A 15,573-nucleotide genomic window follows, 5' to 3' on the forward strand; every position below is an offset into this window, starting at 1 on the left:
ACCTTAAACATTCTATGATTCTATGATTAGTATGTTTCCTTTAAAGATCTGTCTGCTTTGATGCATGAGGGAGGTTCTGGATAGTAGAAATGGGGATGGGAGGTGGGGACCTGAGCCGAAAGGGCATGGAAGTAGCACTGTTTTAACCAGAGAAATGAGTCCTGGAAGAAGTCTTTCTGCATGGGGCAACCTAGCACAATCCCCTACTCTGTAAGTAAATGTTCCAGGTGCAGCAGGTCAGCAAATAGGCAGCTGTAAAGGAAAGAGAGTGAAGTCAGTGCATAAGATGTGGTTACAGCTACAGAGAAGCAGGAGTCACAAGCATGAACCTCGTGTGAGGTTCAGCGTGAGACCTAACAGGTCACATCTGTTGCAAGACAGAGTCAGCTCACAACAAAATTGTTAAAGTCTGATTGGAAATATGTCTATTTGTTCAACCAAACACCAATATAATCTGTTTTCAACAGCAGTGAAGGCAGTAATGGGCCTGGTGGCTCTGATAATGAATGCTGCTCAAGCATGTATTTACGTATTCTCTTCATTATAACTGTGGCTTTGATCCACAATCATGACTGAACTTGCAGGATTTAACATGTTTATGAGGGGAAAAAATGATGACTTACAGCTTGCAGACGCTGCTGAAGAATTCATTTCAAGATCACTCTGGACTTCTTTCAGATCTGTAACTTGTTCTTCTCCCTTATATTTAAAATATTAGTGTTTTAATGGTTAGTATTTTACTATGACTAAATTTATCCACTATTAATAAAGTTAGATAAGGAGCCCTATTGCAAAAAATATTTCTTTATGTAGAAATATAGTCCAAAATACCAGTAGGCTAAGCCAGTGAAAAGATTAGCCAATAAGATGAAAGCAAAAATGTACAGTTTTGTACGGTCAGGTATTTCTGAGCACTTCTTACATGGTTTTACATTTGCATTACTATAGTTTAAAAGTTTTACTGAAGCATGCCAACATCCCTGTCCAATTTATTTATGTTTTTGAATTAGGCCTTCAGTAAGAAATGCAGGCAAAAGGAATCACCATGGATCCTCTGTGATCCAAGCTGCTATTCAAAACCACCTTACGTCGCAGAACAATTAAATTTTGTGTCTGTTTACTGAAGAGCATCTGATTTTTTTGTTACATTTTAAGATGTCATTACAGCCCTTTCTATTTGCTCTCCCTACTTGAACTTCCACCTACAGGGAAGTGTCACTGCTGGTCTAAACTCAAAGTTGTTGGAAGTCAGAGAAGTCCCAGCTGTTAATACTGCAATCAGCTTTGATGCAGAACTGCAATTTCATCACCATTGAAAAACCACAACTTCCTCACTGCATTTATTTTAAAAGCCAAAAAGAATTGTGTACAATACGGGGAGATACCAGGTTGCATTTTTTCGCTGGCGAGTGTTTCCTGAAACCACCCATCTCGTTTATGGAGGTTTAAAGATACTTTGCTCTGGTAGGTGTCAACAAAGATAAATGAAGGTAACAGGAACGAACCTTGCAAGATTTCTGAGTGAGCACTCCCTTGAGCTAGTCAGCACTGAAAATATTTGGTGCATTGCAGGAACCTGCATTCCAGAACAAGCCCCACAGAAGCCTCATAGAATCATAGAATCATAGAATATCCAGGTTGGAAGAGACCCACCGGATAATCAAGTCCAACCGTTCCTATCAAACACTAACCCATGTCCCTCAGCACCTCGTCCACCCGTGCCTTAAACCCCTCCAGGGAAGGGGACTCAACCCCCTCCCTGGGCAGCCTCTGCCAGGGACCAATGACCCTTTCTGTGAAGAATTTTTTCCTAATGTCCAGCTCCTATTTCCACTGCTTTCAGTTAACAGGGACCTAGTGTGCTGGATCAAAGCTCTGTATTTAACAGGTTTGGTGGTAAATATAGGAATCAGACCTACAGAAGATGTAAACTGGAATTACTCCGTTCCCTTAGCAGAGTTGTTCTGATTAATAGCAGCTGAAGATTTGGCGTTATTTCTTTTTTAGAACTGCATTCTCAGCACACGCTGTACTTAAGTGATACTATTTATTACACCTTGCAGGCTCTCTCTAAGCTGGCAAAACTGGCAGGGAGTGCACAGTTGCCACTGACTCGTACACCCCAGAGAACGGCTGGGGGTGCCGGCAGTGGGCGGAGGGCTGCTGCACAAGCATGCAGTGCTACGGTAGCGGAGACATTAATTACAGTCATTATGGTAATCAGAGGCAATTGGCAGTATTTCGATGATCTCTTTTAACTGCCATAGACCCAGAACTGACAGCAATCGTTCCCAGAGCTGGCCACGTCTAGGAGTGGCTTTTCAGCTGAAATGCTCTTGGGTTTCAGCCCCACTGCTCCCTAAGTGGCCAAAAATTATCTTCTCTTTTGGTATGCAATGTTAAAGACCATCTAGGAAGGTCTCAGGGTTGTTTTGTGCACTTCATAGAATCATAGAATCACCAGGTTGGAAGAGACCCACTGGATTGTCGAGTCCAACCATTCCCATCAATCACTAACCCATGTCCCTCAGCGCCTCGTCCACCAAGTTGGCCATGTAAGGTCATTTGGAAATTAGTGCCAGGTCCTGTGTTTCTTTTGCAGAGATGGTATTCCCAGGCTTTTCCTGAGAGGTGTGGGCTTGGTCAGCATTAGGAGGAGGTGTGATGCGTTCATAGGGCACCAGATATTTGTTATTATAGAAAAATATTTCCGTTCCAGAGATAGTGTTTTACAGATCGGGTGGGAGTTGGTAGGACTTTTGCATATTTACATTTCAGTTATTAAAAGGTGAGGCAATATTATCAGGATGGTGAAAGTGTCAGGTTAGTATCAGTTGCTTGTGGAGCTGAGATATGTACTCCAGAGCTCAGATTCCAGCTCAGAAAAAAACACTAAAGTAAACTTGCATATTTCTAATCTACAAAAAAGGAGAAGTAATTGATAAATAAAATCCAATCTGTCTGAGTTTTTTATACAATTCTGCAATAGTTTGGCTCAAACTGTTTTTCGTGCTACAGCCACTAACCAAACCCTGATTCCTTCTTCTAGTCGTATGCAACATTTGAAAGGAATTATTTACACTACTTTATCAGATATACCAACACAGCAAGACTGATAAATGACTTAATGAATACTTATGGATGACTAATGAGTACTTAAGGGATTAGACATGAAGTACCAGGTATTCAAAAATGTAGTAGACCTAGACTATTGCTTCAGTTATTGCAGAAATATGCAGTCATCTGCCTTACTGTAATAGACCAGATTGCAAGGAAACATTGAAATAAGCAAAAACATGCTGTGATTAAGGATGCCAGGTGATTTCGAGAAGGGACTAGAAGTCAGCCTTTAGCTTCATTCACAGCTTCCTCGATGACTTGCTATTAAGTTGCTTTTTAGATCACAGTTCAACAAATCAGTTACATTTGGTTTTGTCATTAAATACAGACTAAACCAGTATTAAACTTAAAACACGAGAAATACTTTCTACTACCCTGAGAAAATGTTCTTGACTGGAGGAAATATAGCCCTCGCTTTACAGTGGAGAAAGCACTGAATTTGTGGCCCTGAGTTTTCAGCATTTATTGGCTTCTGTATTAGTGGAGATATAATCTGTGATAAATGAGATGCATATTTCATTTGTAGATAAATAGTTGTAATTATGCTATAACTGAGAGATGTTTAGCAAATAATCATTCAAGTTGTAAGAAGGTATAACAAAAGGCTTTAAAGTGTTTGAGCCGTTCCAAAATTGAATTTTTATCAATCATCTGAAGCAAAGGCAAGAAGCCTCTTCTAGTAAATACCTAGTTTGAGTTTTAAATGGCGTGAAGAACATGAAACTCTGCTTATTTACACCAGTGTTCAACTGCTATCTAAAATGGAAACAATCAGTTCTAAGTTTGTAATGGTGCTAGAGTATATTTCCCAGTGGAAACTACCAGCCTGGTAGTTCAAATCTGATTTTCCGTAGAGCTTGCTTTCCATATGGTTACATATGACTTTCAAAAGCACCTGGTATCTCCTGACTCCCAGGAAGTGGCCGGGTTTCCAAGCTCTTAACATCTCATTGCTGAAAAACTGGTCCATAGAGACAATCTATATGGTCAAACCTAGCCACCTACTACTTAATTCAGCAGAGCTGTTTGGGATATACAATGATTTCATATTCTAATTCTTTATGTTTTATAAATGCACATAAATATCTTATTTTTTTCCTAGATGGACATTGAATAGTGAAGAGAAAAATAAAAAAATATTCCTATGACTAAGAGAAGTTTCTGGAGCTAAATTTCTCATCAATTTGTGTTTTGAACTGGATATTTCACTGTCAAAGAAGGACAAACCCTGAAACCTTCACTGGATGTTGTGTTTCATAACAGTCTCACTTTCTTTTGTTGTTTTCTGTGTGTTTCTCTGAGGTCTAATAATATAGTAATCTTTCATCCACAGAGATCCTTGGCTTTTCTCTTACCTGCATGAGTTTTATTCAAGAAACTTGAAGCATTCTACCAAATCTGAAATGTTTATCCCTGCACTGAGCTGAATTGAGCTGAACTGACTAATGCATTCACAAAGCAGTGGTGAGGAGGACTAACCAGAGTCTTAGACAGACACAGCATGATTGTATAGAACTTGTTACCTGAGGAAATCAGGCTAAAACCAACAAAACTATCTTATTTGTTTCATCTCTAGTAATCTTTTGATGTTGTCTTTTCTCCGTGGGAATAGAGTGAGTGAACCTTCCTTGCAAAGTTCTGCAGATTTGGCTCTGGGAGGGAGAGGTTTATTAGCAACAGAGTGAAAAAAGTGTAAGCAAAAAAAGAAGTTGTTTCATGAGCACATTTTGTATGAAGCAATCTAGCAACTAAAAAATCTAAACATCATTAGTTAAAGAGAGGAACTACAAATGTTTTCATGGTATTAAAGACATCATGCGAGTTCATCCATAGGGCACATGTTCCAACCCACTTCCTATTTCAAGAGAGAAAGAGATCTTTCACTACCACTTTCAGAGCCCTTTCTCCAAGGCCCTTTTGACAACCATATGCTAACATTCAGGAAAGTTCCTGCTCTCAAATTCTTCAGTCAAATTTGCCAACTACCTGGCACGATATACTTATTCCTTTGCTAGGATAAATACAAGAGGAAATAAACGATTTTTCTTGAGTTATTAATATAGGCAAATCTGTTATTTCATGGGGAGCTATACTCAAGCTGCTACCTCATGTGTAAACACCTTTGGCCAGAATATTCTCTGTTGTAGAAGTTTTGTTTTCACTGGTCATAGGGTGGTGGGAGATATGTATATATATAAAAAAATATATATATTTGACCATGTCTAAATGGCTTCTTTATATCCAGAATGGCCTTGCATTGTGTCTTTGTTTCCTCTCACACATACATACATAAATCACGGTGTAGACGCCACAACTGATTTTCACTGAAAGTAATTGTACAGATAACTATTATGAAGCTCAGGGTTTATGGTGCCACTCTTCTATTGGCTTGATGGGTAGGAGGTTCATATTTTCTCATGGGCTTTAGGAACAACCCAGACAAACCAGATGAGAACAATGTGTAATGTACACTGAAGCTTTGGTGTTTATCCCTCTTCTGATAAGAACAGCAGCAAAACTGAGATCAAGTCCAACAAGATATACTTCTTTCAGTCTCAGCTACTAAATCCGTTGCAGACAAATAAAATATGTTTACAGACAGGAAAGAAATGACCATTGTAACCCTGCTATCCTTGTTGGGTTTAGCCATCAAAATATGTAATTATTTAAACAAACAGTGGCTTGGCAGAGTTTATCCACTTCATCATGAAGTAAGAATTCTGTGATGCTGCTTGTCTCCTGAAGTTGGCAGCCCTAATTTCTGTGACCAGCTTTTCTACTCTCCCTATTCTAGTCACTGCGTGTGTGTAGACATCCAGATTTCATCCATGGGTTCCTACATACCTGTGTTGTCAGCTTCCAAACTTTCCATCTCAAAATTAACCTCATAGGTCCCTCATCTGTCCCCAAATATTCTTCCCCAAATTCCATCGATTTTAATGACAGAAATATAACTGAGAAGTGGATTGAACTTACTAAAAAAAAAAAGAAAAATATTTTTCCAAATGAGCCTACAAGCATCTGCTCTTACTTTTGTCAGTATGTAGAGCAAGTGGGTTTCCCCATTCACAAAAAGTGAAGTTAATTAAACACTTGAAAATTTTTATTAACTCTTTATGTAATGCTTACAATCCTAAGATCTGACAGTCTAAACCTGCTTTCTCGAAGGCTCTGCCTTGAAAATGTGTCAGACTGCAGAAAACCACAGTGTCTCGTCAAATAATATTCAAAGAAAGTTTGTTGCATTCTATGGGTTCCAGTGAAGCCTTGAAACAGAAGCTGATTGGTGTGCTGGCTTTGGCTGGAATAGAGTTAATTTTCTTCATAGCAGCTAGGTTTTTTTATTTTTACTGAAAACATTGTTGATAATACAGGGATATTTTAGTTACTGTTGAGGGGCTCTTATACAAAGTCAAGGCCTTTTTTGCTTCTCACAATATCCCATCAGCGGGTAGGCTGGGGGTACACAAGAAGTTGGAAGGGGACAACACAGCCGGGACAGCTGATCCCAACTGACCAAAGGGATATTCCATACCATATGATGTCATGCTCAGCATCTAAATCAATTAAAAGAAGGAAGGGGGGCACATTAGAAGTGATGGTGGACTATTTTAATATTGAGCCCCTTTCTGAGGCCCAGAGGTGAACTGAAACCCTACAGAGGCTTTTTATGGGTCAGCAGGATCCTATATGCAAGGTCTCACAAAGCTATGAGTGCAAATGTCCTCTATAGTGATCTTATAGCTGAGAAACAGATGAGAAGCATACAAGGTTTAATGAATTTTGGTAGAAAATGAAATGTATAACAAAAAATAAATGCTTGCTTTCTTAATCACTCTGAGTAAGCAATTAAGTGCCTCTGGCAATGGTTTCCTTCTCCTCCTGGTGTCTGATAGGGCTTTATCTGCCCTACATATTCTATTTCCAGATCTTGAATTTCTAAACGATACCTTTAGTGAGGTAGAGGAAATAGAAATTACTTAATCTTTCTGTAATACGTAGTTTTATTACAAAGTGAATAACTCCGCTGTGTTACTATAACCTTCTGCTTCTCCCAGCAGGGCAGAGCTCTCTCAATAATATATCTATCTAGCTAGAGCATTTGGAGATGGGGCATCTTTATTTTCATCTTTGTCATAGGCAATACCTTATGTTATTATGCAGAATAGAAGATTCCCACCCCAAAAATCCTATACGATCAGGAGGGAAACATTTTCTGGATCATGGGGCCAGGGGGTGGAGTATTCAGTCTCTGAAAGAAGTGAATGGTGCTGCAACAGATTGATCATTTAGTTGAAATGGAGTTGACACCATTTGAACTTAATTTTTTTCCAGATGAAACTATTTGCTGAGTTTCACCTCAGTTTCCTACACGCCCTGATCAAACACAACTACTTATTTTGGCAAGTAGCTAACTTTATGGAAATTGGCCCGCTAGTATTGACACAATCTGCTCCACAAACATCCTGGATTCTGCCTTTCTTCAGTTTTTAACCTGTTTGATTTATACTTCAGTTTTCTGGAGGCAGGCTTACAGTCCCTGCAAAGCCTCTTTTCATCAAAGGGGAGTTTCAGCTTGAGTCTTAAGTGCGACAAAAACACAGGTAGCAAATAACAACAGTACAGGCAAATCATCTCTTCTCTAACTCACTGTGACATTCCTGGAGCAAAGACCATTAATCTTATCTCGCTGTGGCTATAATCTTTGTCCCTCTAATCTTTTTCAACTTTATCCTGCAATAAGGTGAAATCACTGAGAAAAACACCTGCAATATAATGCCTTGGAAAACTTGCTGTTTCCTCACACTCACAGAGCCAAAAGGGAGCTTTTCCTTGGCACCCTCCTGAATGTCTCTGCTTTCCTTCCTTTGTAGGTGTCTTCTCAGGCCATTGCCACCCCTCCTTCCCTTGCTTCCTCATACCTGGTTGTCTGATTCTCTCACATGCACAGAGATGCCCAAACCGGTCTTACAGGTTAGTGAGATTTTGGTCACTGCATTCGTTGCCTGTAAATCTAATTATTTCTAGCTTTAACATTTATCAAAAAGCCATCCTTTGTCCCACTTCAGGAAGCTCAATACACCTGCAACACAGCATGTGAAAGAAGAAATCCCTATCTTCCACTGGCACACAGTGGAGCACATGCTTCTTTTTCCTTTTCTGTGTATACTTATCTCTCCTCCCTAGGCAAAACTCCCACACCACCTCTCTTGGTTTCAGGTGTAGTCATAAACCAGCTGAAGGCAATTATGGGTAGTGTAGTTCTATCCCTCCCTCCTGTCTGTTTGAGCAGGTGCTGCCAAGTACCTGCTAGACTCTACGTTCCATCAGGCTTTGCTCAGCACCCTGAAGAGAGAGGCGCACCAGGTGTGCTCCCAGCACCTACCTGAACCTTGAGCACGCCAGTGTTTTTTAAAGCTGGAGCAAGAATGAGAGCTTCTTCAACTCTCCTGGTATCTTGAGCAATGACATAAATTGGATCTAGGAGGAAGCTCTTAATTTCCAGAATGGTGAGTTTGCTTTTTTTCTTTCTAGTGTCTTTTTTTTGTTTTGTTTAAAAGACTTCCGAAGGGCTGAAATATCATCGTATTTTACGTAGTGCTAATGCCGCAGTCTGATACTCTCTTTTTGTCCATAGTTAGTGCCGGATGCTGCTGGATTAAGTGTAGAATGTGTGTGCATTTTGAATTCCATGATATTTTACCCTAGGGTGGTTTGGGATGCATGGAGAAAGGCACGGCACTTGCTAAGTGCTGGTGAGGGCCTTTCCTGAGAGTATATAAATATATATATAAATATATATATAAATATATATATAAATATATATATAAATATCTATATAAATAATGGTGAACCTCTTACAATTGTAAATCAACCAATATTAAGCTGGACTTCTCTGTCTTTTTGCTTTTGTGAAGTAAGGTGCTGTAGTTAAGAGTGTGTGTGCACGTGTGCATGTGTGGGGTTTATGGTTTTATTTGGTTTTTTTCGGTTTTATTGAAGCACTGTATGAATCAAAATGCTCATCTTCATGCGTGCAGCAGCTAGACTGGCCTCTGGCTCTGTGAGCTGGGGATGTGGGCTGTGCAACAGGATGCTAAACGTGGCAACAGAGCAGCTATTAGAAATCCAGAAAATAGAGTTTAAAGAGCATGTATACGTCTGAATTTTAAAATATTTATACTGTATTAAAGGAACCTTTGAAAGATAATATCTCCAGGCTAAATGGAGGCAAGACCTCCATGGAGGCAAGAACTATCCTACTGACAGACTTCAAACCAACTCCTTTTACTGCTAAAAAGTGAGAAGCAGAGCTAACTGGTCTGTTTAAAACCAGAAACATTTAAATGAAAGACAAGAAAGAAAAACTTCTTGTTCTCTTTCCACTTGCTAGTACAACTTGGCTAATAACACCTCTTCTTTAATGTAGAGGAGACTGCTCAAAATCTTAACAGCTTGGGAAAAAATTTTAACTGACTTTACTATGAAATAGCAATAGGCACCCTCCTGAGTAAGTAAGAGAGGGAGGGAAGGAGGGGAGAATTTGTACTGAAAAGATCTTGGGAGGCACAAATTGCCACACTTTCCCTAGCCCAAACCCATGTATTTGACAGCTGTTAACATGATATGCTCCAATGCAGAACTTACACTCTGAAACCAGATGCAGTGTCTGTGTGGATGGGAGATGTACAATGGCATTTACAACACAAGATGGTTTTTGTTATGCTAGAAGCCATAGAATGGTGTTTACCTGGGATACATTAAAAACAAGGCATACCTAGAGTCGTATTCAGTAAACTATATAGCACAAAAATATCCTGTGGGAATGCGTTCAATGGGCTAATTATATGTTGCAATAAAAGGCTTATTGAGCATTTAAACGTTTGCTTTAAAACAAGCTGTCTCTCTTCCTCCTCTTTCTCCCTGTATTGTGAGAATGGCTAGTTGGGTTCAATTGCAGGCTTCTTTTTAGTCAACTTCCTTTTAGCTCTTTATTTTCAGCCTGTGGAGCAGGAATATTTGTGTTTGATGGACTGTCTCTGAGAGATTTCTGTGAAGGTTATATAAGGGAAGAAAAAAAACTTCAAAATTCACTACCTCTGAGGCTGGATGCCTTTCCCCTCTATTTTCCACAACAGATAAACTCAAGCTCCTGCATCTTAATGCTATGGTAAACTTTTTCATGGAAGTCCACCTTCAAGACATGAATATAAAATAGATGGAAGAAACACAAAAAGCACATACAATGCAGAAAGAGAAATCATGTTGTTGTAAAAGTGAAGAGTCTGGCATTTGGACAGAACAGTCAGATAGTCAACCTAAACCGATGGTTTCTAACAGGAGTCCTCCTGTCTCAAAAGTTGACCTCTAGGGTAGTGGCAGCTGAAGTGCATCAAAATTCTGCACCGCAAGTTGTGGTGCGTGCTTGCAAAAAAATGTGTAAAAAAAAAAAAAAAAAATCATAGCTCAGTCTGGAACTATAGGCTCTCTCATGTCTTATCCTACAAAATACTGCATAGGATCTGAAGTTTCCTCACAGATGCCACAATCAGAAATGGAATGAGATTGGAGAGGTTCAATAACATCAATAGCATCCTTTTCCTGACAGCCCCATCTCTGTCGCTACCACAAAATCTTTAGTTTAATTTGACCTTCTATCTTTTTAATGGTTTCTTCTATGAGAGTCTTTCCGTCTCATCTCTTACCCTCTTTCTTGAATTCATCTTCTTCAACTCTGCATTTTCAGGAATACATAGGAATGTTTTTCAAAAACAGAATTCTGGGCGATGATGTCATATACTCGTGGAAAGCATATATGTATTGGACCTGTAATATTTTATCAGATTTTCACCTGCTTCTCAGTGCAGACTAGGAGCTTATTTTCATTTCTGCGCATTGAGGAAACATCTTTCTTAAACTGCTGAAACTTCTCCTTAAACTTTTTCTAAGAAAAAAGGTTTCTGTCTCTACAACTACTTTAGAAATCAACGTATATGAGGACTTTCAAACTGCTTCTCTGAAAGCACTTCTTGATGTTCTTATCTACAACAAACTGAATGTTATACTGTCCAAATTATTAGGATTTCCTGTAGCTCTTTATAGCCTGCTCTAGTGTTAATAACCTCGGAAATTTTGATTTGTGAGCAAACGTTGTCATATCTCTTTCCGCTGACCTTCCCTTCCCACCCTCCAGACTTTACTCAAAGCACCTATTGTATAACTCACTAAGTGGAGGCACTGGAACACTTCTCTGCCAAGGGACAGCAGTGAAGTTGAATCAGGGCTTTGAACCACTGAAAACTTCAGAAAACTGAAATAAAGCTTTATAGCTTGCAGCAAATGATGTTTTGGGTTCTGGTTTGGTGTCCTGGTGGTGGAGAGGAAAAGCTTTTATGTTTGGATGTATCCAGCCATCCTTTTCAAGGGATTTTATAGGAGGCATATACTGCTTAATTTCTGGAACAGTAGGACTCCTTTCCTTGTGTAGCTGAACCTTACCTTGTAAGCTAGCCTGCTGAGGAAGAAGTTGGCGATATTTGAGCTGAAAGCTGCATTATATACCCCCAGGTGCTGCCTCCCCCTTGCAGTGTGGGTAACTCTGCAGGCTGAAGTGCTCTGGAGACCCTGGGAGTATCATGGCAGTCCAGAAGATAGTCTTCTAGGTCTTCTGCTTGGGATATGTATTTACAAAAGAATTTGGATAAAAGTTATCTGAATCCAAAAAGTAGATAGTGGAATCACTTTGCCTTTTGCTTCATCTTTCTCAATGGGGAAAGGATCTTTTTGATCCTTTGATCCTTAGAGAAAGTCTGCCTTCGCTTGGAACTCAAGAGTCCGTAATAATCCTTGTGTTCCTCTTTGCAAGACACTTGTGAGATGGGGAGCTGCCATTTTACTTTGGGTAAGTTCTTGCTCTACATTTAAGCTGCTGTAATGGCTGAGTGGAGTAGTCCCATATCTCATACCTTGCCATTACTTCTCGCAGGCTGGCATAGGTGAGCACTGACTCATCGTGCCTGGGCCCTGGGAGACCAGATAAGCACCAGTGTTGATGCAAAGGAGAAGCAGGACTGGTGTTTTCTGGAGCATCTACCCAGCCATCTACCCAGTCAGATGGCATCTCTAAGAGCAGGCTTAGCCTCCAGCTCAATGCCAGATAATCTCGTCTCTCATCTATTCCCTTAAAAAAAATTGGGACAATTGACCCTGTTTCTGTCCCAGGCTTGCTCTTTCTTTAATCTCTGTCCCTCTCTCCATGGAGGTGTATAATACTTCCCTGCATTAAATGGGAGTTCACAAGTCTTTAAATTGATTCTAAAATGTATTGGTTTATACTTTAATCTACACTGACCTCTAGTTAGATATAATGGAATTAATTCAGGTTATGTCTTTATTTACCAGTAAGAACTGCTATCAGATTTGCTTGTACATTGTGCCAGGCATCTTGAAGTCATTTCAAAGCAAGCAGCTCCTTTTCCACAGGTTGCAGCAAGCTTTATCGCAAAATGCTCATGCCACAACTTGATGTGGAGTTGTTCAAGTTCCCGCTTGAACCTATGTCCATAAAAAATCCAAAAGTTTCACCAGCAGGCTCAAAGCTTGTGACCCACCAGTGGCAAAGCCCACAGCCTGAGTTTTGTCCTATGATCTAATTGGGTCCAAACTTTGGATATTTATTTACATGGAGAATAAGCTCTATCTCTACATGTACTAAGCTGTGTAATTAAAAGGAAATTACTTCGTCTGAAATAACTGGGGGGAGTGGAGCAGGTGGCGGCAAGAATTTTAAGTGGTTTGTTTTCATTTGTACATGATCTCTTGCAATAACAACTCTGAGCCCTGAAGAAAAGCCTATGATGTGATAACCTTTTCACGAGTTCGCTCCCTCTAATCCATTAGCCTTAATTTAACAGGATCTCTTTAACGTGGGAGGGTTGTGATGCAGCAGAAAGAAAAGTATTCTCAATTTATTCATAGTACTGCCCTAATTCCTGCAGCACAAATTGTCACCTGTTGCTCTGTGTGAAATTATAGTGCTATGAACATGAATAATGCCAGTTTGTTCTTCTGCTCAGTGATCTTTTTTTTCCTTTGTTTACTTTTTTTTTTTTCATTCTTCTTCCCATTTGAAATTTTGTCTGTTCTCTAGTGTATATGCCAGTTCAGCTCTGGATGGAGACTGTTAATGTGCTTCCATTAAGTTGTATGCAAAGATCAAGTGAAATTAATAACATCATAAATCCATTTGTAAAATCTCATCAGTTTTCCAAGGAAACATCTAACAGCTCTCAGCAGAAGCATCTTCTGATTGAGGTGTTCGTAACACCTTTCTTAAGGTGTGAGGCAAGGAAAGGCAAACTCAAACCTGTCCCCTCGATTTCCAAGTACAGGACAAACAGACAAGGAGCAAAGTTGTTAGTCCTGCTGCTAGATGGTACACAGGCCATTGGTTACACTAGATGAACCAATCTTAAAAGGTTCCAGGGTAAAATCCATATAGTTTCAAGGACAGTGTGGAAAAGCAAGCATGGTTTCTTTAGTGAGACAACTGCTTTGGTTTTGGAGCACTCAGAAATGTTTGGGCTCTGAGGTATGTCTGTGAAAATAGCAATAAGTATTTGCTGCATGCATCATCCTAACGTAAATGAGTTAATTTCTTTATCTCATCAGTGGAGAGCAAGAGGTGCATTTAGTGGCTCTCGGAGTTACCTTTTCATAGAATAACCAGGTTGGAAGAGACCCACCAGATCATCGAGTCCAACCATTCCTATCAAACACTAAACCATGTCCCTCAGCACCTCGTCCACCCGTGCCTTAAACCCCTCCAGGGAAGGTGACTCAACCACCTCCCTGGGCAGCCTCTGCCAGTGCCCAATGACCCTTTCCGTGAAAAATTTTTTTCACGTGATGTCCTCCCCAGAAACGAATTTCCTTAGACTTTTCCACATCTCATGTTGTATATGGTAGCAGAAACAGAAGAGCAATTTGCTTGAAGTCTGAACTTAATGGAAGCTGCATTCACCATCACTGTATCTTTTTTAAAATAATATTTATTTATTTTATAAAAGTAATAAATTATCTCAGACTTCCAAATTTGGCTACAGGTCACTTGTTTTACCAGATAAACGAAAACACAGGAGAGAGAAAACTGCATGTGAGGTGTGTGCATATGTCAGTAATTTTCTGCTACCTGCTATGTGTAGCTACTGTTTGCTTGTAGCTGATTTTGATGTGTGATTTCAGCTTGTAGCTGCAAAGGGAGGCCAAACCTAGCAATGCCCAAGGCTGCCAGGAGCTGCCTTGCTTTCCAGTTAGTTGACTTTTCAGGGTGTGAACACTTCATGGCAGAGAAGGGCTCTTGTGGTATTTATGCAATTACTTTCAAAGCTCTGGTCTTGGTGGCAGTTTTCTTCACGTGGCACTTGCACATCCTCTGCTCTGTCCCTGTTTTTTTGAGTACTCTGGGACGACTTGTTTTTATATTTATGCAGTTCTAACAGTACGGGTGGGAGACACTGGAATGTTGCTATCGGTCTCTTTGGGGTTTAGTCTTTCCATCTGTAAACTTGTCTGTTTCCATTTTTTTCCCCCATACCTACCCTTCCTTGTCTCATATATTAAACAATCAGTTCCTTGTGAGCAGGCTGTGCTTGTTATGTATTTGTACAAAGTTTAGCAAAGGGATGCTATTCTAGCTAGTTCTACCAGGAGATATGAGAAAAAGTAAAACAAAACACTGGTTTGAGTCCCAACAGAATATAAACATCAGCTCTGGGGTCCAAAATTGGATTTTTTAAGAGTTTCAGTTCAATAAAAAGCACCCCACACAGTAAAAGCTAGATAAAAGTCCGTGGCCTTGATTCTGCATAGGAAAAGTAAAGGTGATTGCTTTGTTTCTTTTGCCTTTGAAATCTGTGCATAAATCAAACGTAATGCTTCTGGAACAGTCTGGCAACTATAGGAGCTGATAGGTTTTGAGCCTGTGGTTCCAAAATCTGTGTGTCTTGTGCCCCGTTCCTCTTGGGATGAATAGATGTGGGAGACTGAAAAATCAGAATATTTCTTAGGTGGCAAATTGTTCTTCTCCTAATGTGGGGAAAGTGTACTGAAAGCTCACTCTCTGTCCCTCCAGGCAAAAAATTTACAGATGAATTAATTATAGGTTAAGCATATATGGGTTTTTTAATGCAAAGCTCTAAAGAACTTTGAAACAAAATTACTTGTGTGGATGCAAGTTATTCAGCACACTGAATGATAACAACAGATATTGTCTTACTATTGTAAAATCTTGCTAAAATCAGCAATGTCAGGTGGATTCGCACTTTTAAATAAAATTATCTGAATTAACTTTCACAACAGAACAAGCTAGTTTGCTATGTTTGTCAAGACTGTCTGGGTGTGTGGTAATTTCTGCTTGGCACTGAGTTGAGTGAAATCTCCTGAAGTTCTGAA

The 15,573-nt window shown here is 39.7% G+C and overlaps 1 protein-coding gene across 1 annotated transcript in view; it reads left to right on the plus strand.

Annotated features, from left to right (window-relative positions):
- Positions 1 to 8,353: 8,353 nt before the first annotated feature.
- The window catches only part of MACC1 (MET transcriptional regulator MACC1), a 30,178-nt gene continuing 22,958 nt past the window's right edge, over positions 8,354 to 15,573 (plus strand). The window contains exon 1 of the mRNA XM_069860313.1: positions 8,354 to 8,630. Within this exon, the coding sequence (XP_069716414.1) occupies positions 8,628 to 8,630 (3 nt within the window). The 5' untranslated portion in view covers positions 8,354 to 8,627. The remainder of the gene's footprint in view (positions 8,631 to 15,573) is intronic.

This window comes from Phaenicophaeus curvirostris, chromosome 6 (assembly GCF_032191515.1).
Source record: "Phaenicophaeus curvirostris isolate KB17595 chromosome 6, BPBGC_Pcur_1.0, whole genome shotgun sequence".
Taxonomy (NCBI): domain Eukaryota; kingdom Metazoa; phylum Chordata; class Aves; order Cuculiformes; family Cuculidae; genus Phaenicophaeus; species Phaenicophaeus curvirostris.